The sequence below is a fragment of the Anguilla anguilla genome, chromosome 18 (genome assembly GCF_013347855.1).
Source record: "Anguilla anguilla isolate fAngAng1 chromosome 18, fAngAng1.pri, whole genome shotgun sequence".
NCBI lineage: Eukaryota > Metazoa > Chordata > Actinopteri > Anguilliformes > Anguillidae > Anguilla > Anguilla anguilla.
Window position 1 is genome coordinate 23,616,149 of NC_049218.1, and position 26,441 is coordinate 23,642,589.

The 26,441-nt window shown below is 46.8% G+C and overlaps 1 protein-coding gene across 8 annotated transcripts in view; it reads right to left on the minus strand.

Annotated features, from left to right (window-relative positions):
* The window catches only part of khdrbs2 (KH domain containing, RNA binding, signal transduction associated 2), a 146,227-nt gene that overhangs the window by 19,749 nt on the left and 100,037 nt on the right, over positions 1 to 26,441 (minus strand). For all 8 annotated transcript variants that reach the window (XM_035399770.1, XM_035399772.1, XM_035399771.1 and 5 more), the window contains exons 6-7: positions 21,964 to 22,162; positions 3,081 to 3,163 (exon numbers count right to left, since the gene is read on the minus strand). In XM_035399770.1, coding sequence (XP_035255661.1) covers positions 3,081 to 3,163; positions 21,964 to 22,162 — 282 coding nt within the window. The remainder of the gene's footprint in view (positions 1 to 3,080; positions 3,164 to 21,963; positions 22,163 to 26,441) is intronic.

Consider the following 26,441-nt stretch of genomic DNA (forward strand, 5'->3'; position numbering starts at 1 on the left):
GACTACATGTTGTGCACGCACGCACGCACGCATGCACGCACGCAAGCAGACATACACACACATGTGCGTACGCACACAGACACACAGCACTCAGATGCGCACACACACTTGCAGACATGCGCACACACACAGACACGCACACATGTGCACGCATGCACCCACATTATATCTATATCAATATATATATATAGTTTTTCCCCCAAAACTGAAGCCCACCCCTCCTGCAGCTAAAAGCCTCCCGTATTCCCTCTCCCTGCTCAGGCCTGGGCCTTTATTCCCCCTCCCCTCCGCGCCTCCCCTCCCCTCCCTCCGACAGCCACCTCTCCAGCTGGCCTCTGACACAGAGCCGAGGGGCGCGAGGGGCGCGGTGTTCTTAACTGGATAACAATGCCCCGGCACCAGAGGCCAGCGCCGCCTCCAACACTTTCAATCTTGTTTTAAGGTTAATAGTCCAATTACAAGACTCAGTCCTGGAGGGCCTCGGGGTCCCGCAATTTGCATTCCAGCTCATCTCCCAGTAAATTAATCAGACTAATTATCGGCTTAATTGATGGAGTCTCACATTCTTACGCCGGTTTCATGTCAAATGTGCGGAGTCAGCAGGGTGTGCCACAAGCCATTATTCTCACCGTGAGAGCGGCGGACGCACCACTTTCAGAAGAGCTGAACACACACACACACACACACACGCGCGCACACACACGCGCGCACACACACACACACACACACACACGCACACGCACACGCACACGCACACACACACACACACCTGCACACACACACACACACACACACACACGCACACGTGCACACACACACGCGCACACACGCACACACACACACACACACGCACACGCACACGCACACGCACACACGCACACGCACACACACACACACCTGCACACACACACACGCACACGCACACACACATCTACATACACACACACTCACACACACACACACACACACACACACGCACACACACACTTGCACGCGCACACGCACACACACACACACACACGCACACGCACACGCACACACACACCTGCACACACGCACACGCACACACACATCTACATACACACACACTCACACACACGCACACACACACTCGCACGCGCACGCGCACGCGCACACACACTCACACGCATGCGCTGTCCTGTGGCACTGTCAGAGTATAATGCTTTCAAACATAGTAAACAACAGCTTGTTTTTCTTACATAAAACCTAACAAAGTTTTTTTTTAAATGAAATTTTTATACTCACTTATTTCTTCCTATAGTGTTTCTCAGAACTATGAAGCTGCACCTCAATATTATTTCTCCTGAAATGCATGCTAAGGCCAGGCGCTAATTTGAGTGTACATCTGTATGCTGAACACCATGCCAGAGTTAATAAGAGCCTCCAACACTACCCGCAGTATACAGCTGTATGCTGAACACCATGCCAGTGTTAATAAGAGCCAGTCTTTCTCCCACACCACTGTGCCTCTCCCACCACGCCCACAGCGAGCTGCAGGGCACTTTCTTATCTGATGAGAGGCTGGCGAACATCACTCTCTAGGCTGGAGCTGCTCGTGTGTATCTGGGAGCGTTGGGTACAAACTTGGCAGGCACCCTCTTCCCGAGCACGTTGCATTCTGGGAGGAGTACCTTATGACCGTCTCCCCTGAGACAGCGGGATGAAACACGGGCAGATACACGTCCTTTTTCTCACGCGGATGCGGAGTGTGGGTCCCCGTGTGCTGTATTTTTATTCTATGGTGCGTTGGAGTGGCCCACCCACCCACTCGCACGCACGCTAAGTTCGCTCTCTCATTAAAACAGCTGTGCTCGGAATATGTTTCTGAATATGATATCGTTCTATATAGTAGAAGCAGTTGGATCGAACACACACCAGTGTGCATATTAATTATAGCACAATAATTTCCTCTAAGAGACGTTTCTGTTCAGTATAAGTCAGATAAGCTTTTCTCATTTCTGGACTGCGGTAGTCTTAGCCAGGAAAATCGCCAGCTCATGCCCCTACAGCTTGGGCGGTTTATTAAATTTGTGTTATTCATACATTTATCAGAATGGGCACACATACGACAGGTCTCACCTCATCAACAGTCCCACAGTGACACGTTCTCCTCTTTTTATTAGTTCCCTCAGTATTTTATGTGTCCTATATTAATCCAGGTGAGTCCCATTGAAAAAAACAAACCTGTTTTATTTTTCAATTTTGTGAATCTCAGTGGATAAATAACGAAGCTCATTTAAATTTAAAACCTGTTTTTTTCCCCCTCATACAATTACCTTCAAAGCAATTCCAGCGACTAGCAGTCAATCATTAACATTTACATAGACAAAAAAAGCACATTTGTATTCATAAGGTGATGCACTAGAACAGAGGCACGAGTTATCAGTCAGTATCTCTAAGTACCTAAAAGGAAGGTTTCAGCCGAAAAACAAAGGTTGGAACACCTTCAAAAGTGGATTTAAATGGAAAATTTGACAAAATATGGATATTTCACACTTGGGTTTTTAACAAAACGATTCTTTAAAAACATGGCGAAAAAAAGCGATTTGCCAGAAAGAAGATAATTGTGCTTGAGAGAGTAGAGGGGGGTTTCAGAAATGCATTTAAGTGAAATGGTTAAAGTAAATAAGGAAGAAGGGTCACTGTGGTGGGTTGGAGAGGACAAAGAAAAACCTTGGCAGGTAAAAAAAAAGCTACATTTTACAACTATTGCTCAAAATGGTAGATTGATTATAAAACAATGTTTGAATTACTCACTTCAGGCAATTGAAATGTACGTTTTTGAAGGTTAAGTCATTTGTGAGTCATTTATTTATTTATATAATTTATTTTCCATTTCCGATGCGCTTTGTCTCCGGGGGGAGAGCAGCAGACGCGACTGAAAGTGGAGAGATGCGAGCGCGATCGTTCGAACGCGGTAACCCTCCCACCGTCGGCCGTGAAGCCGGGCCCAGGAACGGCCCGACGCGCGCCGCCTCTGCGCCGTGCACACAGCAGAATTTGCGCAAGCGGTGTCTCTCCGTTTAAATATAGAAGAATTGAAAACGCGCGAACCGTACCTCTTCGACTGGCTGCTGTAGTTGTCGTCGTACGCGTCGTAGCTCTGGTCGTCGTACTCCCCGTCGTAACCGTCGTCGTACCCCTGCGAGAGAAAAAAAAAACGATTCTGTTAACCTCCGTGGACAAGAAACAAGTGGGAGTTATAGACTGGGGTCTTCTCATCACGTTGTCTGATGTTCTCCAGGTTACTAACTGGATGGTACGTCATCGTTCTTGTCCTAAAGGCACTGTGAAAATTCATCACTTAGGTAAAGTGAGACTTATTATGTGAAGGAGCAACACCACTGAACTTTGCTGAAGGAACCCCGCTGTCCGACACTTATTTTGAGCCTGGAAAACCGAATCAGGTCTCTTTGCATTTTAAATTTATATCTCACCAGACAACCCACATTCCTGGTCCCATCCTAGGGCTCCAGTGAAGTTACATTTTTTTCATCCAAGATTAAGAAAGACGGCCATATCACCATGAAAGAGAATGACAGTCATAATACAGTCTTTGCCCAAAGGAAGCCTTGCAGCTTCATCTATTTTTAAACAAACTAGAACAGAAAAATAGACTGTGCATAACCAACTTGAAATGTCGCATTCAATTAATAACTCAGTTTTGCGCATTATTTATTTAGATTTGTGTGTGCGCATCGGCAAATGTTTATTTTTCCATGCATTAGTCGAATTCTCAACCACGGAAGGAAATACTTCGGTCTCTGCCTTTCCGTGTGGTTGCTCTTCTGCAATGGCTGCTGTGGAACTTCAGGACAAATCGAGTGTTATTATTCAAGTTTTCACTCTGGCTCTGAAAAGCCTACTTTGGCAGGAAGTGGCTTGCGGCCAGTGAGGCTGACTTGGAAAAGAGGACCAAGTTTATTTATTTCTTTATTTTTAGAAACTATTATTGCTGCCTAATCCCCTCACCAATATCAAAGGGGAAGTCATAATTCAGACTGTCTATGGATTTTTGGGTATTAAACCCAAGTTAATGGATGCTTTTTCTACAGAGGCCAAAGCTGTGGTTTCATTACAGAAGAAGCTCTTCTTTTTGGAACCAAAGACGCTAAGTTGGCAGAGGATGAACATGTGGTCCAACAGATAATATATTTCAAGTCCGCAAATAAAACCGTTGAAATGTACATAATTATGAGGGATTCTGTGGAAGTGCTGAAGCAATGGACCTCTGTGCAGTAAAGTTTTGGCCATAATAGAGAGGAACTCTCAGTAGACTGGACTTATGAGGTGAAATAAAGGTAGTCGCATAAGTCACATTTCCACGGAAGCTTCCGGAAAAACTGTAATTTCAAGAGAGGGTACATACCTCTAAAATAACTCGCGAAATAGTTTTACAATAATTGACTAAGCCAAACTTGTTAACGGGATAAACTTCACTAAACCAACTTGTTCAATCCTTAAGGAATTGACTATTAAATAAAATAACCCTATTTTTTTATTTCAAATAATAATTGAAACTGGTCTGAAATGAAAAATTGTGCTTTGGATTTTCAGAGAAGAATCCTAGATCCCATCTACAGTCTCTCTAAGACTAATGGCACAGTGGTACGAGTCTTTGTTTAAATTTTCCTTTTTCAATTAATTTCAGCAGCAAGCCCACACTCATCATACTTACAGTGTGAAAACAAAGATGAGAAATAAGGCTCGCTTTGACTTATTACTGAGCGCGCGGCTGCGAGGATGGATTGAACCGCGTCCAAACCGGAGGCCTACATTGATCCAAAAATAAAATCCTTTATGCGATGTGGGAAGCGGAACAATAACTGCCTGCTTATCAATATCAATTAGCTCCCCCGTTCCTTGCATTCTAACTGGAATTCAGTCCGCGGTCCTGATCCGCGCGGTCTACGTTAACGCTCGCCACTCCACCGGTGACCTCGGCGACCTTGACGACCCGACAGATCCGCCACAGACACGGAAAGGCTGCGTTTCGCTACGCGGCTGCCACCTGTCCTGTTATTTTTACCCCGCTGTTAAAATAACCCAGCGTCTCACCTCGTGCGATTTCCGTACGGAGTGCATGCAGAAACGTTATAAAAGCTGTGGTCTCACGGGACCACCACCAGTCTGCCGAGCTTCACTTCCTGCTTCTGGCTCCTCGTCTTAATGTATAATTTAAAAAACAAATTGAACGCATCCCTCCATTTTATCAATTTCACCGCTTCTCATTGCCTCCACCCCCTCCCCACCCTCTTTTCCCAGGAGTGTTATTTGACTGATTTTTCCTGGATTCAGTGATGTGTCCCATTTTCCACCCTTCAAATTGGCTGTGGGTTTATTTATTTTTTGTAAATCCCCTCTGGCAACCGTACTCTATCCAATACTTTATGACGGTGTAGATGTAAAAATACACTTAAATATAAAACTACTGACTGACTTATTGATCCTGAGCAGGGAAGACACCGGTCTACGCTGAGGATTCTGAAGGCCATCGAAATGTAAAAGAATTCAGTTTAAAGCCAGACATTTTTCTGAGTGCATTTTTATGTGCTGTTAAAAAAGACAGCTAATGTATTACACAGAAGTTCAAAGAATGAAGTGTGATAGTGAAGGTATTAGATCATTAGTTACCACAGCTTTGGTTATGCTGTAATACTGTGTGTGAAGAGTACAATCCTATGTCACCCTTCCTTATATGTCTGTATCACCTGCAGTCACAGAGTTTGCTCTTTATCTAGGAAAATGAGTTTTCATAACAATTGTACTGACTATAACAAGCAAATCTACATGCTGCGGCATAAATTACTTGGAAAAATTGTTAGAAATGTTTGAAACAACTTCTCTTGAAAACAACAAATAGCATGTTTACAGTACAGAATAGAATAACTATTATATGGCTATGGAATTTTGGGTATTAAACCCAAGTTAATGGATGCTTTTTCTACAGAGGCCAAAGCTGTGGTTTCATTACAGAAGAAGCTCTTCGTTTTGGAACCAAAGTTGGCAGAGGATGAACATGTGGTCCAACATGCATAACCACATATACAGTATACGCAGTAGAAATGCTATGAAACACAAGTATATTTGAGTTTTAGAAAAAAACACAAAAACTGGCATTGTTTAATCTCATAATTACTCACTCCAGCAACGACTCCAAGTGCATTTTTATGCTTTGCCGATTAAGCAAAAACGCTGATCTTTCAGACTGAAAGCAAGCGCGGTAACTGCCCAGTTTATTTATGAGTTATTCTTTTCCAGCACGGTGATTTCCTGACAAAAATATCAAACCTACTTTATAAATATGCAACAGTGTGTGCCGGGGAGGACCGGGGGTACTGTCAGATAAAACAATTTTTCATAAAACTGACTTATTGTCCTGTGTGCATCATCATCTTAAAATATTATTGAGCACACTGCCGTTACTAATCCATGATTAAAAAAAGACTCTTTCAGTTTAAGTAACATAACATCCTCGTGACAAGCATGGAAAAAATCCAGTTGATTCTCATTCCACCCAGAAGAGTACCTGCTCTGCATAATGCTGTAGTTCGCCTGGACAGGAAATTGAGCAGCTTGGCTGCCTCCTGGTCCCCTCCTCTTCTTGGTCCCCATTGGTTTTTTTTTAAATGCATCGTGTGATTTGATTGGTTTAAACTGAAAAGGGGGAGGGGCTGTGCCTTTTGTGATGTTGTTTGAGTGCTGTCGTTGTGTTAGCTTCCAGCTGTAGCGTAGCACTGCGTCTTTAAGCGATCGCCGATTGGCTAGCCTGGCTGTGGTGCTTCGAGTGGTCGTGGTCTATCTGACGGCTCTAAAGAAGCACGTCAAATTCAAAAAGCACTCTGCCATGCATGACAACGGTGGACAGCTGGCAGTGTAAGCCAGGCACGTCTCCTGCATTCCGCAGGTTCTTTGGCACGGAGGCTTTTGGTTGGATTTCAAGTTCTTCTTTGATGAATCTGGAACAAAATGACAGGACGCATTTGGAGCTGTCCTCGGAATAAACATCTGTCCTGCATTTTCTGTGCGTCATCCGCCTGTTAGGAGAGTTTCTGAAGTTTTTGTTTTTTAATTTTGTGAAAAGTCACTTAGTTGTTATTCAACGGTAGATCAGAATGGTTCCAGGATTGAATAATGTTTTTTTTGAGAGTCCTTTAAGATAGCATGTCTGTTTGTGAGATCATTTGATGACTGAGTTCGTCATTGTTCATACAAAAACTGACTCTGCAAAGCACCTTATCTAGTACAAAAATCAAAAAGGGACATGCTACTCAAATAAATGGCTACACGCTACAGGCTATCAAACACAAAAGCCCCGCATCGTTGCCCTCACCAGAGTGTGAGCCCACAGCGGCTAGAGAACGCAAAATGACTATCACAGTTACTTATGTGTCCACTTTAAATTTCAGCCTTTCCACAAAATACCAAGGCATCACTTCCAAAGTACGATGTACACTTTTCCTTTTTCTCCAAAGTTCTCTTGATGTTCTACGAAAGATTAATGCACCTTTCAACATGTCCATTGGATTTAGCAGCATGATAAATATGTGCGCAAACAAGTCGTTTTATTTGAGAGGAATTTCAATTTCGGTTCAATAGCTAAAATAGTCCTCGTTGTTAAGGTTACTGCATTAATTTCCTGGCTATGTGGAATACGAGTCATTTTTTTAAAAGCCTGTGCTAACGATGTCACAAATTATCGCCCGTGAGACGACGTAGAGGTCGGCGTGAAGTCACCGCGCGTTCCTGGCGAAAGCTGCAGAGCCTCTCGGAAAGAGAACGAGCCTCTGCCGGTCGGCGACTGTCGGGGCTTTGCGTATTTTAGGCTCCGGCTCCCTGTCACGCTCTCCGAAGGCCCGCGCCCCCGACCAGACGCCTGTTCCAGGAGTTCTGGGGCCGCTCAAAGCCAGCCTTTACGGCAATCATCTTTCTGAGCAGTGCAGGCATGCCGAAAAACCTGCCACAAAATCCAGCCCGAATTTCAATTAAAATAATTCTCTCTTCAGAAAAAAAAAAAAAAAAGTTAATTAGTCAGCGGTGACTAACTGAAACCTCTCTTCAAAGGCTTGTGATCTCTGTGTGTGTTTCGAATATCCATTCAGATGTTGCTGGGAATGAATCATTTTCCATTTTCTCACGTCTACTGTCTTTTCTTTTGAAAGCTGTAGGTTCACGTTTCCAAACCTCGGTGGAGTTGTCCCAGACATGTGGTAACCAACCGTGTTCCTGGAGATCTGCCATCCTGTAGGTTTTCATTCCAACCCTAATTTGGCATACCTGACTAATTAGCCAGCCCGACAAGATCTTGAGCTGTTGAATGAGGTGTGGCTTTGTTAGGGTTGGAGTGAAAACCTTCAGGAAGGTAGATCTTCAAGCACCGGGTTAGTTACCACTGCCCTAGACTGTTCCCCATCACCTATTCTGCTGTAAGAATGGTTAATGTGTTCGCTAAAGGAATTGTCCTTCAAAAGTTGTCCTGTCTGCAGGGCAACTGAAAGATACTGCGTTTTTACAAGTTTTATTGCGAGTTATGCTTAAACTTTAATCATGTAGAGATGGCCTTGAGGAAGTAGCAGCACTTTGTGCAACATTTCCTTTATGTTGTTAATTCACAAGAGGCCTTGTATAATTATACCATCATCACGTGATATAATCTTGGTCTATGTTCTGTATCACTCCGGATAAAGATATTAGCCAAACAAAAAGGAATGCAATAAATCACTATTTCTATTACAAGCCTTGGCTGAAACACAAAACCAGTAATCATACAGACATATTTCTTAATTCAGTTGCAGCTATTCTTTATTTTTTGCCTAGATATCAATTCAAATGATGTTTATTTTGTATGAACAGAGACTTTTTTTTAAAGAGATATTTCAAACAACTGTTGGAAATGAATCCTGCCAAATATATACTTACAGTGCATCTCCTACTTGCTTTAAACAATATATAAATAAAACAAGCACGGAACCGTCCAGACCCACGGCACAACTCACTTCCGCAGACACATTTTAGCTGGCACCACCTGCGCTTGCGTCCCACAAAACGTCCCTGAAAGGTCGTCCGTGAGTGAGTGGGTGAGTGACCACAATTTGTCATGCGTAGCCCACGGCGGCAGTTCCTGTGTCAGACCAATGTCTCTAATGTTAACGCCATTTGTATGCATCAAATACATAAAGAAATGAGTAAATGTGAGTTTTTCTGAAACGCAGAAACGGATAATGGGTGTTCGTGCGGGATGAAAGCCTCAGCCTGCTTCTGAAGTGTGATCAGACGGGGAAGCGAGATGTTCGAGCTCTGTCTTCTCTCCCTCGCCAGCTCAAGGAGATTTAAATTCTGCTTTGGGCTCGAGTGTGGTTTTGTGGGACCGAACATGGATTAGACTAAATTAAAATTGAGGATTATGCGAGGGATTAAGTTGTTTTATTAATCTAATGCCACTGCTTCCTCACATGTGTCATTCTCATAATGTCCGGGTGGAAGTCCTTTGTGTCTCCCTAATTGAACATTTTCTTTTGCTCTGCCGTGTCACGATGCCCATGCTACCACGTTTCATTGCAGCCAAATTCTAAAACCTTGTCAGCTGCGGCCGCAGATTACTGCTATATTTGACAACTCGCTACCAACACTTCCTGCCAGAGCAGCGTTTGGTTGGAGTAATCCTTTAGTGTCACACGGCTTAATTTTTTCTCCTTCATCTCGTCCATGTTTCTTGATTTCTTTTTATTGTCTTGTAAGTCGGTCTCTGAAGAGTGTGACAGGATGGTTGGTTTGAGAGGGTACGTTCTGTAGGCAAAGCACCATCAGACTGAGGCTACAAACAAAGGGCAGAGGGAGGTTCTGAAAAAGATTTAATGGAGGCACCCTGACCCCTGCACACTCTCTCTCTCGCTCTCATACATGAGTCAAACACACACACACACACTCACACAAGAGTCACACTCTCTCTCTCTCTCACATACATGAGAGTCAAACACACACACACACACACTCACACAAGTGTCACACTCTCTGTCTCTCTCTCTCTCTCATACATGAGAGTCAAACACACAGACACACACACTCACTCATACACGAGAGTCAAACGCACAGACACAGACACACACACACTCTCTCTCTCTCTCTCTCTCTCTCTCTCATACATGAGTCAAACACACACACACACTCACACAAGAGTCACACTCTCTGTCTCTCTCTCTCACATACATGAGTCAAACACACACACACACTCACACAAGAGTCACACTCTCTGTCTCTCTCACATACATGAGTCAAACACACACACACACACTCTCACTCAAGAGTCACACTCTCTGTCTCTCTCTCTCACATACATGAGAGTCAAACACACAGACACACACTCACACAAGAGTCACACTCTCTGTCTCTCTCTCTCACATACATGAGAGTCAAACACACACACTCACACAAGAGTCACACTCTCTGTCTCTCTCTCTCACATACATGAGTCAAACACACACACACACTCACACAAGAGTCACACTCTCTGTCTCTCTCACATACATGAGTCAAACACACACACACACACTCACTCATACACGAGAGTCAAACGCACAGACACAGACACACACACATTCTCTCTCTCTCACATACACGAGAGTCAAACACACACACACTCACACAAGAGTCTCACACACACACACTCTCTCTCTCACTCACTCATACACTAGAGTCAAACACACAGACACAGACACACACACACTGTCACTCACACATGCACACACACACCCTCATACAGTCACACACATACCTACACACACACATCACTCACACACATCACTCACACACACACCTAAATGTATGGTCCTGTTTACAGTCCCCACTTTGCACCTCACTACACTTTACGCAGACGTACAGTCCACCACGCGCAAGTGCAGGTCCCCGGTAATGAAGCCCGATCCTTATATTTTAACACTCATTTGGAAAACCAATTAACTGCGGCTCTATTGAACAAGAGGAGAGGAAATAAATCAAGTGTTAACACATGGCTGGAGAGCTCGGGCTGTGTGTAATTAGGACAGTGAGGAGCCAAAGGCCTTCCTGGCACCACTTCATTACCTATTGACAACCTGTGCCACCCCTGACAGTGATGGATACTCATACCCAGACACCGAATGCGCACCTTCAAAGCACACGCAGGCCGCAGAGTAATGGGGCCTCGATCCGGCCTGCTCTTTTCCCTCCACAGTGTCTTTCTTTATCTTTACTGTTGCTCGGTTTACGGCGTATCGATATTCTCCTCATCTGTTCCCCTCCATACTCCCCCCAAACAAGAGCCAGGGGAACCCTGTGGGTCCAGTGAAAAAAAAATATAAAAAATCCTCCCAAAAAAAAAACCCAACCTGTGACCACAGCGTCAGCCTCATTGTGGTCACAGTAGGGAGGTCCTAACCACTTGGCATAAGCTCATACTGGGGGCATGCTTTAGGTTAAGGAAATCCTCCTTCAAACCATGCTTTACTCTACCCTTCATTAACTTGAATTTGAAACCTGTCTGGATCGGAGAGAATAAGCCAATTCAAACGTGCGTACTGGCCCTCCTGCAAATTAAACAGACTGAAAAAAAGAAACCAAATTAAATTAATAATCTTAATAATTTAATAAATGCCAGCAATCTGGGAGGGTCCGGGGGGATTTCTATTTTCATGAAGGCAACATGGCGTGAAAGGCAGCGCTGTATGGTGAATACGGAAACAGCTACAGGGGGGCAGTCGGGTGCAGTGTGAAGAGGAGCGCCGGTAACCCGCTATAGCCGGGACATTATTCACCATACAGCACGGCCTTGCTTTTACAAAACCGTTACAAACATATAGAAGCAATTATTTGATGACACAATATTATTTTTCTAGTATTATTTGTAAGTAACACGTCTACAGACAGGTTGTCTGAATAACAGTTACTGTACGAGATATACAATCACTGTAGAACGCGGCCTCAGCCAATCAGCATCCTGAACCGAAACAACAGCCCGTTTTTACGACTTCAATTATTTATTTTCTGTGTGGGCTTGCGTGACAGCTTGTCAGGGGATAGCTTGCGTTTCTGAAGTGCACCTCTTTGATCCAGCGCGCGTGTGTTTTTTTTTCTAATGCACTGTGCAACAAAGAGCGAACACCAAAGGAGCACCGTAGAGCGCAAAGTCTGTAACGCGAGGGCGGAATTCCAGTCTTCACATGCGCGCTCTTCAAAGGCACTCCTCGAAGTGGTGCTTCAGGTGTTTGATTGGTTGGTTGAAAGGGGAGAAGACAGGCGGCACCATTGATTGGTTGGAATACACTTTACAACAAGGTTTAATGTTCGGACGTAGGCAAGGTCAGTTCTTGGAACTTTGTTGAAAATTGTTACCAGAGAGGAGCAATTTTTTTTGAATGAGGAAAAGGGTCACCATTGATTGTTGCCGCACCGGGTTAGATTGATGCTCGTTGCGATGCTACGTGCTGCTCGCACTAGATTTTGCATTCGATTCTCCTCAGACAGTGACCTTTTGAAACGCTCGTGCAAATACGGTGCGTGAGAGCCATTGAAAGACGCTTGCGGTCGCTGTCTCGCACGAAGAACCAGTTGAAACGCCATTCTGCGTAACACGGTCTACTGTACATGAGTTCGCCCATATGCTAGCTAATTGCACAGAAAACCTTTGCCTTCCAGTAATTGCAGATTTCGGCTCAGTTGTGTGGCATTCACACCTCAGTGCATGTGACAAAGTTCATGGTACGGTCCTCAGACCCTCCCTCGTACACTGAAAGGAGCACAGCACGGTTCCGCTCGACTGGCACATTGAGTAATTGGGTACACATAACACAATATTGCATATTACTGCACGCCATAAACCGACACAAAGAACCTGGATATTCAAATTCTGCATTGAGTTTCATATGTTTTAAAATTAAATTAAATTTGTTGCTGATATATTTGATTTTAACTATAACCTCATGATGAACATAAAACAAAGAATTGAAACGGTTGGATTCTGTGACCTATTCCGAATACAAAAAAAAAGACATCTCTGTGAAGGATCTGAATTTGGAAGACCCGACCGTCAGGACAGCTTCAGGACAGCGCTCGGCCCATTGCCTGCTACAGCAAGCCTAGAGAAACACAGGGCTTTGAATCAGCACCTCACTCCTGAGTTACAGACGGGTCTGAGATTTCACAGTGCACAACGCCAGGCCTTCAGTAATAACGCTCGACTGCTTTGCTTTGCTCTTGAGAACCCTTATGAGAGCGTCGCTACAGCCGGGCCCTTCTCTGGGAGCGTACGTATCCCTCCGCCCCAGCACAGCGTGCGCCGACATCCTGCGCCCGTGCGCTACTATGAGCCGCCTCAGCCCGTTCGGAAAGCTAACGATATTACATTCGCCTTAATTAAACTGTGATGAAAAAAAGCCTTCAAAGCCTCGCGCTTTCAGGCGACAGGAAAAGCAGCTTTGGAGATACGAGGGCTCGCCAGTAACGGGCTAATTGTTTTATCGGCGATGGGCGACGCGGAGGCACATAAACGCATTAAACTGTGAGAGGTGCTCTAGGGGTGAGGAGGGGTGTCTCCTCCCCCCACCCCACTCCCCTCTCCCCCCCCCCCCCAACCAAATCCCTCCTCCACCAAATTGCCTCTCTCACATTTTGGAAGGAGATTAAATGCCAATACCTTTACACTGCAGAATTCAATAACGGTGTGTTTCTCAAAACCCCGGCTATAGATAATTAACAGAGCAATCATAAACTGAGGGAATGCAGAATTAGTGTCAAAACAGGGAAACAATGTTCTTCACCCCACCCCCATGAACTTACATAAATGTACACATTAATATAAAATAGTGTAAGCATTTTATATAATATACACTGTGTCTGTTCGTTAGTTCCAGTGAAGGCAAATCTTAATGCTACAGCATGCAATCACATTACAGGTGATTCTGTGCTTCCCCAACAGTTTAGGGAAGGCCCTTTCAGCATGACAGTGCCCCTGGGAACACAGAGAGGTCCATACAGAAATGGTTTTGTCAAGAACGGTGTGTAAAATCACTTGACTGGCCTGCACAGAGCCCTGACCTCAACCCCATCCAACACCTTTGGGATCAATTGGAAAGCCAACTGCAAGCCAGGCCTGATCACCCAATCAGTGCCCGACCTCACTAATGCTCTTCTGGTTGAATGGAAGCAAATCCCTGCAGCAGTGCTCCAACATCTAGTATAAAGCCTTCCCAGAAGAGTGGAGGTTGTTATAGTAGCAAATGTTTGACCGACTCCATATTAATAGCCATAATTTTTCACGAGATGTTGGATGTCAGGTGTCCATGTAGTGCACGTCACATTCAGTTGAACCTTGTATGATGTTGGGCTGCATTTCGCTGTTTTTAAGGGCGAGGTTCGCCCTGCTGGGTCGTCTCAGTGTGCCGCCAGGGCGCTTGGTAGTCTGATCACTTCCCTTTCGCGTGTGACGGCGTTAAACCAGCGGTGTATGTTTTACATCTCTTTTATTAAACTGGGGACTTCTGCGCCATGAGATGCGGAACCTCATCTCCATAATTAGTTAACCTCGACAGTGTAACCAAACCTATTGTTAAAAAGCAATTACCTCCGATGTGACCGCCACTCTTAAGGCTAGTCGGAGAAAAGCCTCGTGGTCTGCTTATTACACAATGCCCTGAAAATGTGACATTCGCAAAGGTCTAAGCCGCCAGATCCTTTTTTCGTGCACGTACGTGATTTATTCATTTTAAATTAATATGCGATTCCTTAAAGACTTGCTTGAGCGCTCCTGAATAAATAAATGTGGATTAGTAAGTATTGCATATTTTAGTACGCCAGTGATGGCAACCAGTAGTCACTGTGAGAAATTTTATGCAACATCAACAACTGCATCTACCGTTGTCTGCACTTTTCTGTACAGCAAAGCTAGCCCTCTTGGAGGGGAGAGTTTGTACTCTCTAACACGATGCTTGCAGAGATGGAAAGGGATCTGCTGTTCTAGAAATTACCAGAGGCGGCTGGGTCATAGCTAAACAAGAATCTCCACTGCTTCTCTGAGCCTGAATCCGTTTTACCCTGCGAGGTATTTACACCTTTAAGACCAGATTTTACTGGGGTCTGTCTCAGGTTTGGAGATTCCAAATATCCCACTGTACAATCATTCTGAAATGAAACGCAGCTTTTTACACTGTAAAGGACCCGTAGGCCTGCGTGTGAAGAGAGCAGAAAAAGAGCATGGGAATGTAGTTTCCTGTCTACACCAGTTCAGCCAAACATGATGATTCAAATGGAGAGGAAACAGACTAACGGACATGCCACAGGCACAGGCAAAGGGAAACTGCAGCGTTGGAGAGTAGGCCTATCTGTCACTCTCCGGACAAACTGCCCAAATATCGCAGTAAGGTTGGTCCTGTATTTGCTGCATATTTATATTTAATGTACGGAGCTGTTTAATCGCGTGCATCTAGCTTCCGGTTACGCCTTCCGTTTCTCTGTCACCTTGGTGACGTCGCTCGCCCTCGCTTTGTTTTTCGCTTTACGGCAGTTCCATCATTTAATTTTTCCTTAAAGCGTATCTTATCGCGCGCGCGGCGTAAGGGAGATGCGTTTCACAGCTGACGTCCCGCCCGATAGTCTTTGATGGAAAACCCGCAATACGGCGACGCGCGCTTTACGACCTGCAGCGGTCCGACCCGCGGGCAACGATCGCACGGGACCCACAAACCAATTCCGGGAAGAAAAAAAAAAAAAAAAAAAAAACCGCAACAACAAAAAAACCCCTGCTGTTCCCCGCGATTTACTGGCGACGGAGGGAGAAGAAAACACGGAGATACCGTTCATAGGAGTGAGATTACCGTGTTACAGTAGCCAGTCCCTTCGCCGCGCACCGGCGATGGCGACGCCGAGAACTCCCCCGTCTTTAACGGAACATGGATAAACATGATCTTGCATAACGCTACGGCGAGACTTCCTGCCGCCTGCCCAGCAAACGGCGCCTCGCGGCTCCGCAGCGAACGCCCCCCCCCCCGCGCGACGCGCGTCACGTGTCGTTTGGACGCGTTGGGACGGTTGAGATCCCGGCCAAAAAAAGTGGCGGCGGTGGCGGCTCATTTGGAGAGGGTCCCGCCGCGGCTCGAGCGATTTAAGACTTCCTGGGCGCTGGCACACGGCGGGCTCTGGAGCGGGGGGTTTTTAACGAAGTGGCGCGGAAAGCGAGGAACCGCCGGGCCTCGCCCGCCGCTTGGCAGAGGAGGCGTTATTAGCGGGATTCTGAATATGTTTGTCTGCGCAAAGTACAAAGGGGCCAAAAGAAGCGTTGCATAACGCTCATATATATTCATCATCCTGCCAGACATCCTGAAGGAAATAGCAACTTTAACCGCTCATATCACGGCTGGGCGTGTGTGGGTGGGGGGGGGGGGGGGGGGACTTTGGTCTTAATGCCTTTTGCCAGCCCAGATGTCCATTCCTCTCAGATGTGTTAAAACGGGCCTGCAAGATTTTCATTTTTGTGGGCTTCTTTAAGGAGGGGGGTTTATTATAAACAAAATCTTCCCTGTAAATCATCTTTTTATGCTCACAGCTCACATGCTCTCCAAGAATTTATCTCCTAGTGTCTGTGCTGAAAGCTGGTCTTGCTCCAGAAACAATACCTTCGTCTTGGCTGCCGGGCTCTCCCTGCAAACACACATTAAAAATCCCAGGCAAGATAAATAAATCAAATCAATAAAACCTCACCACTGTTACACTGTCACAACCCATAAGCCAACTGGCTCTGAGGGCTTAAAACATTTCTCACAAGCTTGGAAGGTTCTGGAAACTTCACAACACAGACTGTTTCGCAGGAAAGTTCAGTGGGGTGGGAGGGGGGAGGCCGTTAATGGGTAAGCAAACAGCCAGGTCGGGCCTATTTTAAAGGTCACAACGTTTGCCGAGTCAAAAAATAAGGGTGTCCGAATCGTTTTGGTATTTTAAACGAACGCATTCAGCACAAGGCACAGCAGTACATTTAACACTGAAACAAGCTGAAGGTGTGGCAAAGGTGTTTCTGCACCGCTTAAAATAAACACTTTCAACTTAAGTGAACTTTTTTTGGGGGGGGGGGGGGGGGGGGCGGGGGTGGGGGTGTGTCCCAACCTAAATCCTTGCTGAGCACATATGCTTCAGTAGATGAGCTACTGAGGTTCTGTTGGGAGGACAGGGCGCTGCTGCCCTGGGCGACCAATAATAGTGCTGTTATTTACGCCCTGTGCAGCACTCTGGACTAGCGGTCCACAGGAGGTGTACCATGGGAGGGCTGGCTTAGTGGTTGTGCTGCCTGCGCTAGAGGGATCTGCTTGGCATGGGTAGAGGGGTTCACACAGCAAGACTGGGTCTGGTACAGCGGTAGTGGGCTACAATATTGTAGGGTGCAGTGGTCCCTCTGGTACAGGGGTAGTGTGGTACAATATTCTGGGGTGCCGTGGTTCCTCTAGTACTGGGATAGTGGGGTACAACATTGTGGCATTCAGAATTGTTCTTCTGGTACAGGGGTAGTGGGGTACAGTATTGTTGGGTTCAGAGTGGTTCCTCTGGAATGATGTATTGGGGTACAGTATTGTAGGGTGCAGTGGTTCCTCTGGTAGAGGGTAGTGGGGTACAGTATTCTGGGGTGCCAGGCCGTTCCTGTCCCAGCCGACCCTGGGGAGCCCCAGTGCTCAGACATTGTTGTCATGCGTGTAACCGCCTCGCCATGGAAACGCTAAGTGACAGCCAAGGGGGGGGGGGGGGAAACGAACGCAAATAAAACACGGAGTATCTTATCCAGACGGCGGCGACTCCGGGTCCAGCCGCGGCGAGAACCTTCAGGCCGCCCAGCGCTCCGCACTCCCTGGGCTGCTCTCTTTTTCTCTTTCTTTTTTTTGTGGTCGCTCATCCCGCTCGTTTTCAGAGTCGTTCTCATCGCTATCGTCCGAGCTACAGCGTAAATTATAATCGCACCTCTGAAACCCCCCCCCCCCCCCCCCCCCCCCCCACCTAACACGCGCGTGAGGGGCAGAATCCCATCACCCGCCGTCAGGAGAAAAGCCCCGTGCCGGGTTTGCTTTGATAAATGAAGCGCTCTAACAGGTGCTTTTCCGCAATCCTTTCGTGTTCCGTGTGAACCGTTGCCAATGTGACAAATTACAGCCATACGCGGACTGGTACAATCAGAGACCGCAGATGAATTGGGGGGGGGGGGGGGTAGGAGTTCCATTTGCGCTGATTATTTGGGGCTTTGTATTTCATTTGAAAAGGTATGTTTCTTTTAGTGTGAGTGATACGGCAGAGGTACCGCTGACTTCTTGGTCCGTAAAAATAACCTAGACAGAATATGACAGACAATATAAAATGACTCACCCTTAATAGGTGAATGGACTGGGAAATAAGTATGCCACCTCAAAGTGCTATTATTTTTCTTTTTATTATTGCTATTTTTTTTATTTCTTTTTTCTTTGCAAAGGCAAATGGATGTGGGGAAAAAACGGGTAAGGCTTTTTTGAGATGTAAAAAATGGAGCTGTCCCCAGGTCCCCACACGAAATGACTCACTTAAAATTTTAAAGAATGATGGAGTAACTGAGGTTCGGGGATGGCTGGTTCTGAGATTGCCTTATAGAAAGCCACTTAAGAAAGCTATTAAAGCTCTGTTGATTCGGGGGCTCTGTGTAAAAGGTTGTAAAAGTAACGGCCATGGAAGGTAGCGCGCTAACCGTTACGCTGGTGATCGCCGTCGGGCCGCGCCGGGCACGGACCGGCGCCAAGAGCTCGTTTGGCGACGCCGCAGCGCGATTGGGCGCGACGGGGGCCGCCTTGGCCGTTTCCTGGATACACGCGACGGACCGTTAAAGTTTCTGAGGCCCGTGAAGCCATTTTAAAAAAAATCCCCACATCCTAAATAAACCTGCCACCTCGGAGTTCAGGAAATGGCGGAGATGATGTAATAAGCGCGAGTGAACGTGATAGTTAACAACAATGGTTGTGAAGGCAGCCAGACATCATGCGGCTGAGGTGCGATCTGTGATCCGTTAGCTCTGCCTGGTTTCTATAGGTCGGTGGAGGCGGCGCACGTGCGTGTCCAGCACTCTGATTGGCCAAGCAGGTGTGCTTTTATAAAAGGCATCACAAGGGAAAGAGGCGAGGCGGGGACGGGGACGGGGACGGGGGGGGGGGGGGGGGGGTTTGTTCCTGGAAAAACAACTTTTCTAAACCTACATAAAAAAACAACATTGCTGTGTTGTGAGGCTGGATGGACCTTCCCATTGAAATGAAACAAGAATATAAACTCGACACTTTATTCGTCTTTAGATGTGATGGTCACAATTTTATTTTATTTTTTTTGCTTTTACTTTTGAACTGTCAGGACAGGGGTCCACTACGGAATATGGTTAGGTAAGGGAATGATATTGAGCCAAAGTGGAAAGATCAATGCATGAGGTTAAGACACAGCTGGCCTTCTGAAATCCATTTGCAAATGAACATCTTCTGTTTTTGCTTTTTCGCTCGAGCAGCCTCTGAGTTGTGGTGCCGAACCTAATATTTGGAATTGATGAGTCATCGCTCCTCTCCCAGAGATGTCCAAACCGGGGTTCAAAACAACAACATTATAACGACTTATTTTCCCTATCTCAGTAAACGGAAAAAAACCGGTCCGAGTCATGCTTCAAGAGAAACCATAAACGTTCTGTCACAGGTTGTTCTTCCTGTATAATCTTCTAAGTGAAATCTGGAATTCAGATATGATTTTTTTTAAACTCAATTTCGAGTTCCATTCAATTTGAGTTTTTCCCCCACTTCTGTTGCGCTTCGCCCTGGAGTCAAAAGCGTAATATTCTGAAACATAATTACCGACCCCGATACATTACTTACTTTCACACTGCCGCTGCGTTGGCTAGCGTTTCATAAAGCGCTGTTTACGGGGTGATTCAGACATAACCACGGCAACCGGCGCGCGCGTGCTCCCGAGAGGGGCGCGGGTGAAGCCTTTTAATTAAGTCGAGGCGTCTGGCGGGAAACGACCTTGGCGCTCTTCGCGTCCTTTGATGTTTCGGGCGGGGGGCGGGGGTTGGGGTGGGGGGGTGGGGGGGAGAGACGCCTTCCGTTAGGGTGCAAGCATTCCAAAAATCTCCGCGGGGGCTCGCTGGTTCGAGGCCGTTCCCCCGAATTAGCATGAGAGCGCGATCAGAGATTCTCGCTAAGACGCTCCCATTCGGGCTCCGGACAGCTAAACCAGCGACGTGAGGTTTTTATTTCTTCTTATTTTTAAGGCTGAAGGGGGGGGGGGGGGGGGTGTTTTTTCCACCGTTGAGGATGCCCCTTGGTGAAAAGGAGCGGGCAGATGGAACTGATGAATTAGCGCTGCCAGGCTGCGAGCTCAGCCCCAGGTGTGTTCTAATGGTGCAATAAAAGCTCCGCCCCGACCCTTCATTTGTGCGCATCCTGCTGGCTTCGCTCTGCGCTTTCCAGCGCCGGGCTGGAGGGGAGGGGGGGTTGAGGAGGGGGGGGTGTAAGGTGAGGCTTGGAATTGAAAAGAAGGAAGAAAACAAAAGGATGGGGTGGGGGAGGGGGCGGATGATGTCCGTGTTTGCAGAACCAGAGTAGTTCATAATCCCCCCGGTGTTTGCCTCTCCTCTTCCTCCCCCGGTCGGGCCAAGCCCAGAAACCCGTAGGCTCCATAAAAGTTAATTCCTGAGGGGCAATAAGACCGCGAGCACTGAGACCCCCCCCCACCCCCCACCCCCCCGCCACCCCCCGTGCAGGCCGTTCCTGCATGCGGCCGCTGACGAGCGGAAGGGCTGGTAGCGCAGGAGAAAACCCGCACACCCCCGTGCATCCCCGCGGTGCCCCGCCTCCTGAAACGCGCCTCTCTCCTCATTGGCTCGGAGCGCGCTCCACTCTGACCTCGGGAAAGTCCCGCCTCCCGCCAAACGACCTTGGGAGTGACCCGGCGGCTTTCCGTCCGTCTCCCGAGCCTCCAGCGCCGCGCCGCGTAGCGCAGCGCTAACCGATGAGAGCCCTGCATGCTCACAGGCATTTTGCCTTTTTTATCTTTTAAAAGCCCATTCTTTCTCTGAAAGCGTGCTTTCATCTATAACGCTCTTTCACTGGGGGGGAGGTTACGGATATTAAGAGAAAATAATAGCTGGCTGGACGGAGAGGGCTCAAATCATCAGTGCGTATGGGCAGGAAGGACCGAACAGCTGCACGCTGTCATTTCCTGTTTCCAGTACAGCCCTGTCTGCTCTGGTGCCACAGCATGCACCAGAGATTCTGCTTTACCATTTGCGTCATGTTTCTCAAAGCTTCTTTTTAAGATCAGGATTAATGCATGAAAATAAGAAACCCTTGCCGATAACTGGATTCCTGAACAATCCAAAGAAGGTGAAGCAGTTAACTTGATATCTTATTTAAGCACAATGGTCATTTCCACTACTTTTATGCAACACTCCTCCTGTATGCTGTAGCCAACCTCAGTTTTTTTTTCTTTCGTCAGGGACAGGTTGCTTAAGGGCTGGTAAACACAGAGCGTATATGTTTATGCGAGTAACAGCATATCTTCTCTCTCTCTTCACATTTCAAGACCCGTTCTAGCACACGGCTATATGGACGTATCCTTAACCCTTTAAGGTGTGACATCACAAATATGTGATTAGAATGTTCTTACCCGAGCGTTCTAAAAGCTGATGTCACAATCGCTACTGGTAATCGAAAACAACGGAGTTCTAGAACACTGACTTCCAAAAAGCCTACTCTTCAAAGGGTTAGACACAGGCTTCAGACAGCTGTAGCCAAATTCACCATTTAAATGCGTGTCTCTGTTCAATATATTCAGGGCAGCACCACATCAGATTTAACCCATGGAGCGAGTGTACATTTCTCCCAGTGAATATCCCATCGCTGGGCTCGGTCATTAAGCAGGAAGGAGGGTGGGACTCACGTAGTCGTCGTAGGACTCGTGCGTGGCTGACAGCAGGGGGGGTCTGTATCCTGGGGCCCCCGGGGTCCCCCTGGTCCTCGGGGTGGGGACACCTCTCGCAGACGGGGCGGTGGGCAGTGACCCGCGGGTCCCCATTGCCCCCCGGGGCGCGGCTGCACCCCTGCCTGGGGGCGGGGGCGGGACGGCTCCCCCTCGTCCCCTGGAATGTTACAAAAAAAGATCCGTCTCAGAGAGCGTCCGAACGATACTGAAACATTTTAACTCTTTTGGTTTACCAACCCACCTTTGACTCTCTAAAATAACAAGCTGCTACTAGAGGGCGGCTGGTTTTAAATGCCAGGTGTGGCGCTGTTACTGCCACTCTTGAGTAGGGTTGAGTACCGAAACCTGGTACCATTGTGGCACCAGTCCCCATGTGAACGGAACCTACCGGACCGAATTACAAAGCACTAGCTAACGTCACACTCGCTCTGTAGACTCAGCCAGTGACCGCAGGTACCGTTAGCAGGCTAGCTAACGTTAAATTGGTCAAAATATCTCAAGCGAAATGGAAATAGTTTTGTATTTATTGATAAGTATAATTTAATTAAAGGTTACTGTATTCTTCTCTTACAGTACATTCTTGTCGTCGTTCAGTCTTTTTTTTTAAAGAAGGTATCGTTTCAGACACCATTTAGGCACCGATACCATTTTAAAAGTATCGTTTTAGCACGGGTATCTGAAAAATCTAAACGATACCCACCTCTACTCTTGAGCAAGGTTACTTAAAATCACTTACTCACTACACAACTCGCTTCCCTGAATATCCCGTCGTGCAAGTGCACAGCAAGTAAAATTCAGATGAGGACATCCACCGATAAAAGAATAATAAAATATATAATAATGACAGCGCCGACCGTAAACACGCAGCCCTCGAGGCTCAGGTTCATGATGAGATTTGCCTTTAGCGGGGGTTGATATTAATGCATTAAAAGAGCCCCCGGTATGTGTTTTACTAGCATTCGTACGGCGTTAGCGTGATTTATTAGGGGTTTTATGTTCGCTCGCCGATATAACGGACGACATTAAAGGTCAGGAGAGCCACCAGCACACGCCGCTGAGCGTCCACTCCCCTTTTCAGCCGAGGTGCTGAGCTACCTTTACGCCTCGAAGCTGTCACATCTGGCCCCCCTGCCCTTAAACCCCCGCGTACAGAAATCAGCGACTCAATGACTGAGGACAAATTGATAAGTCCGTCTGAAATATGGATCCTGGATATTACCTTATGGTGGGTTGCATCATTGATTTTTTTTTTTTCTCTTCCCCATGAGAACCATAAAAATCAATGAAAAACGTTTCTGAGGTGGTTTTTATCGCACGGAAATATGCATCCCCGAATCCCTCCCCCGCCTCTTCCCTAGCTCTCCCACCCCCCCCCCCCCTCCAGCCCCCACAAATTAGCATGGGGCCCGCCGGAAGGAACAGACCGCACGGAACATTCTGGAGAAAAGGCACGGGCGTCGCCGGTAATCTGCGGAGGAACAATATCCGTATTTACACAGCTGCCACTCGCTTGTTTGCGGAGCCCCCCTCCGAGCGCGAGGGTTTCGGGGGGGCCGCGGTGGCGGCTGGCGGGGCGCGTGCCGCGAGGCTGTTCGGCACGCGCCGACAAGGCGGGGGGGTGGCGGTTGGCGGGGGGGGGGGGGGGCGCGGGTTTGCCAGGAATCTGATAAAACCCCATTCATCACACCTCCTGTCAGCATCCCTTTAAGCCTGGTAAATCAAACCATATGGATGAATAATTAATCTGTTCAATGTTAATGACACCTTTAAACAATATGACAGCCTGGTTACAGTGGCCTTCGAGGTCTTTCAATTTAAATATAGCATAAATATATAGTGAATAAATACTCAATTTGCTTGTTTTTAGTTGTAACAGTTTATTTTTTCAAAAAGACGATTGTGGCGGTTTTACGTATCATTATCAAATGACTTTTAAGCGAAAGGTAACATTTAAATACTAATTCTCTGAAGCCCGGTCTAATAATAGGCTGTTCACAGCAACCGTGCGGGTAAGCGAACATCCATCAAACTGCACTGAAAACTCACGCGCTCAGGCACACGGAGAGGTCAACCTACTTTGACTTTCCAACAGATGCCGCGATCATCTGAACGTGATGCGATGATTATATAATTATTGATTATGTAATTGTGTCGTTATACCGTTCCCCGTTCCACCGGGCCACGAACCGCCGCATCTCACCGGGCTGACCCACGCGTTTCTGTAGAACTGTCATCTCTGGCTGTCTGGCAGCGAAACTCTCTGAACTCCATCTTGGAACAGCTTGAGGGGTTTTTTTTTTTTTTTTTACTGCTTGTAAAAACTGACAGAAGCACCAAAACTTTTTTTTTTTTTTTTTTAAAAGCCTGGAGGAATTCTGCCAACGTTATCTGGCTGGGACGGCGAATCGGCTTGCCTTATTGAGGGTGGGGTCGCCGCCTAAATCAGAACCCCCCCCCCTCCCGGGGGGAAAGCGCTGGTTCTGCAGGGCGCTAGATAAGGGCATGGAACACGAGCAGCCGGGAGGATCCTGGACGGGCGCGGAGGCTGTGCGCGGCTGCCTGTTTACGGAGCGAGCCCGACGGCCATTTTCCCAGCCGAACGCCGCTGAGGAAAGCACACGCCGCCGTCGGCCAGATATATTTTGGCTCGCAGGAGACGTGCAAAAAAAACCTGAGGGTGCTCGGAGGTGAACTTGGACCATGTCTGTCAGTGTGCAGTGAGCTCCACAATGTTCGGCGCAAACAGATTTTTGTTGATTTGGCTCTGTGGTCCACAATTTTTGATTTGTAATCGATAAAATGATGTGATTAAAGTGCACATCCTCAGCATTTATTAAAGCTAGTGTTATTATGCACTTTGGTTTCACCATGCAGGAATTGGAGCACTCTTTACACAGTTTCCCCACTTTGGGGAACCATAATGTTTGGAACGTATTAATGTTATGTAAATGGCAGTAGTCGTGTTTAGTACTTTGTTGCATTTCCTTTGCATGCAATGGCTGCTTGAAGTCTGTGACCCAAGGACATCACCAGGTGCTGAGTATCTTCTCTGGTGATGCTCTGCCAGGCCTGTACTGCAGCCATCTTCAGCTCCTGTCAACTTTTCTCTTCTGCGTATTAAACGCATGTTCCATTGGATTCAGACCGGGCGACCTACTTGGCCGGTCAAGGATTTTCCGGTTTTTAGCTTTGAAAAGCAGCGGTATGTTTGAGATCTTTGCCTTGCTGTAGGATGAAGTGCTGTCCAAATTTTTATGGCATTTGCTTTAGCAGATAAGATGCTTATGTAACCTTCAGAATTCATTCTGCTGCTGCTATCAGCAGTTACATCATCAATGAAGACAAGTGAGCCAGTACCTGTGGCAGCCATACATGCCCAAACCATAGCACCCCCCCACCAACATGTTTCACAGATGAGAGGGGGGGTGCTTTGCATCTTGGGCCTCCATACTATGCTCATGCCATCACTCTGATACAAGTGAGTCTCGGTCTCATCTGTCCACAAGGCCTTTTTCCAGAACTCTGCAGGCTCTTTTTGTTTCTTCTTAGCAAACTGTAAACTGGCCATCCTGTTTTTGCAGCAAACTAGTGGTTTTGCAGTGTAACTCTGTTTGTCTGAAGTCTTCTGTGGACGGTAGTCACTGACACATCCGCGCCTGCCTCCAGAACAGTGTTCCTGATTTGTCGAACAGGTGTTTGGGGGGTTTTCTTTGGTTATTAATGGTAGAGGTCTTCCTTAGCCTACCAGGCCATTTGTGATTAGTGAGCTCACCAGTGCTCTCTTTCTACTTAATGAGGTTTTGGTTAGCCTAAGGTTTGGTCTATGTCTTTGACTGTTTTTCTTATTTCTCAGACTTCCTAGACTTTCATTAGCACAACTCTGGTCCCCATGTTGACAAATGCCAATAACAGACACCAAAGGCTATCAAGAGCTTAGAATCAAGACCAGGCACTGAAAACTCTTATACCTGCACAAAGGAACTGAACACACCTGACTAATCAGAAACATGTGTGAAGCCATTTGTCTCGAACATTATGGTGCCTAAAATGGGGATTCTATGTATAAAAAGTGCTGTAATTTCCGCATGGTGAAACCAAAATGAAAAAATACCCTTTAATAAAACCTGAGAATCTGCACTTTAACCACATGTGAATTGTTTGATCACAAATCTAAAAGCATGGAGTACAGAGCCAAATCACAGAGGGAAAAAAAGGCTTTGTCCCAAACATTATGGAGCCTACTGTATGTAGGTCGTGTACTGGTTATGTCAATTGCTAATCTGTGAAGTGTAAGGAGAGGGGCGTGGTGGAGACTTCAAGCCTTCGATGAAGTGGAGACTACGTTATCACCTGCGTCACCAAACTGAATGGATTCTGAAGTGACTGTTATCTGGTACACAGGAGACACAACAGAGGGAAAGCATGGACGGGTGGAC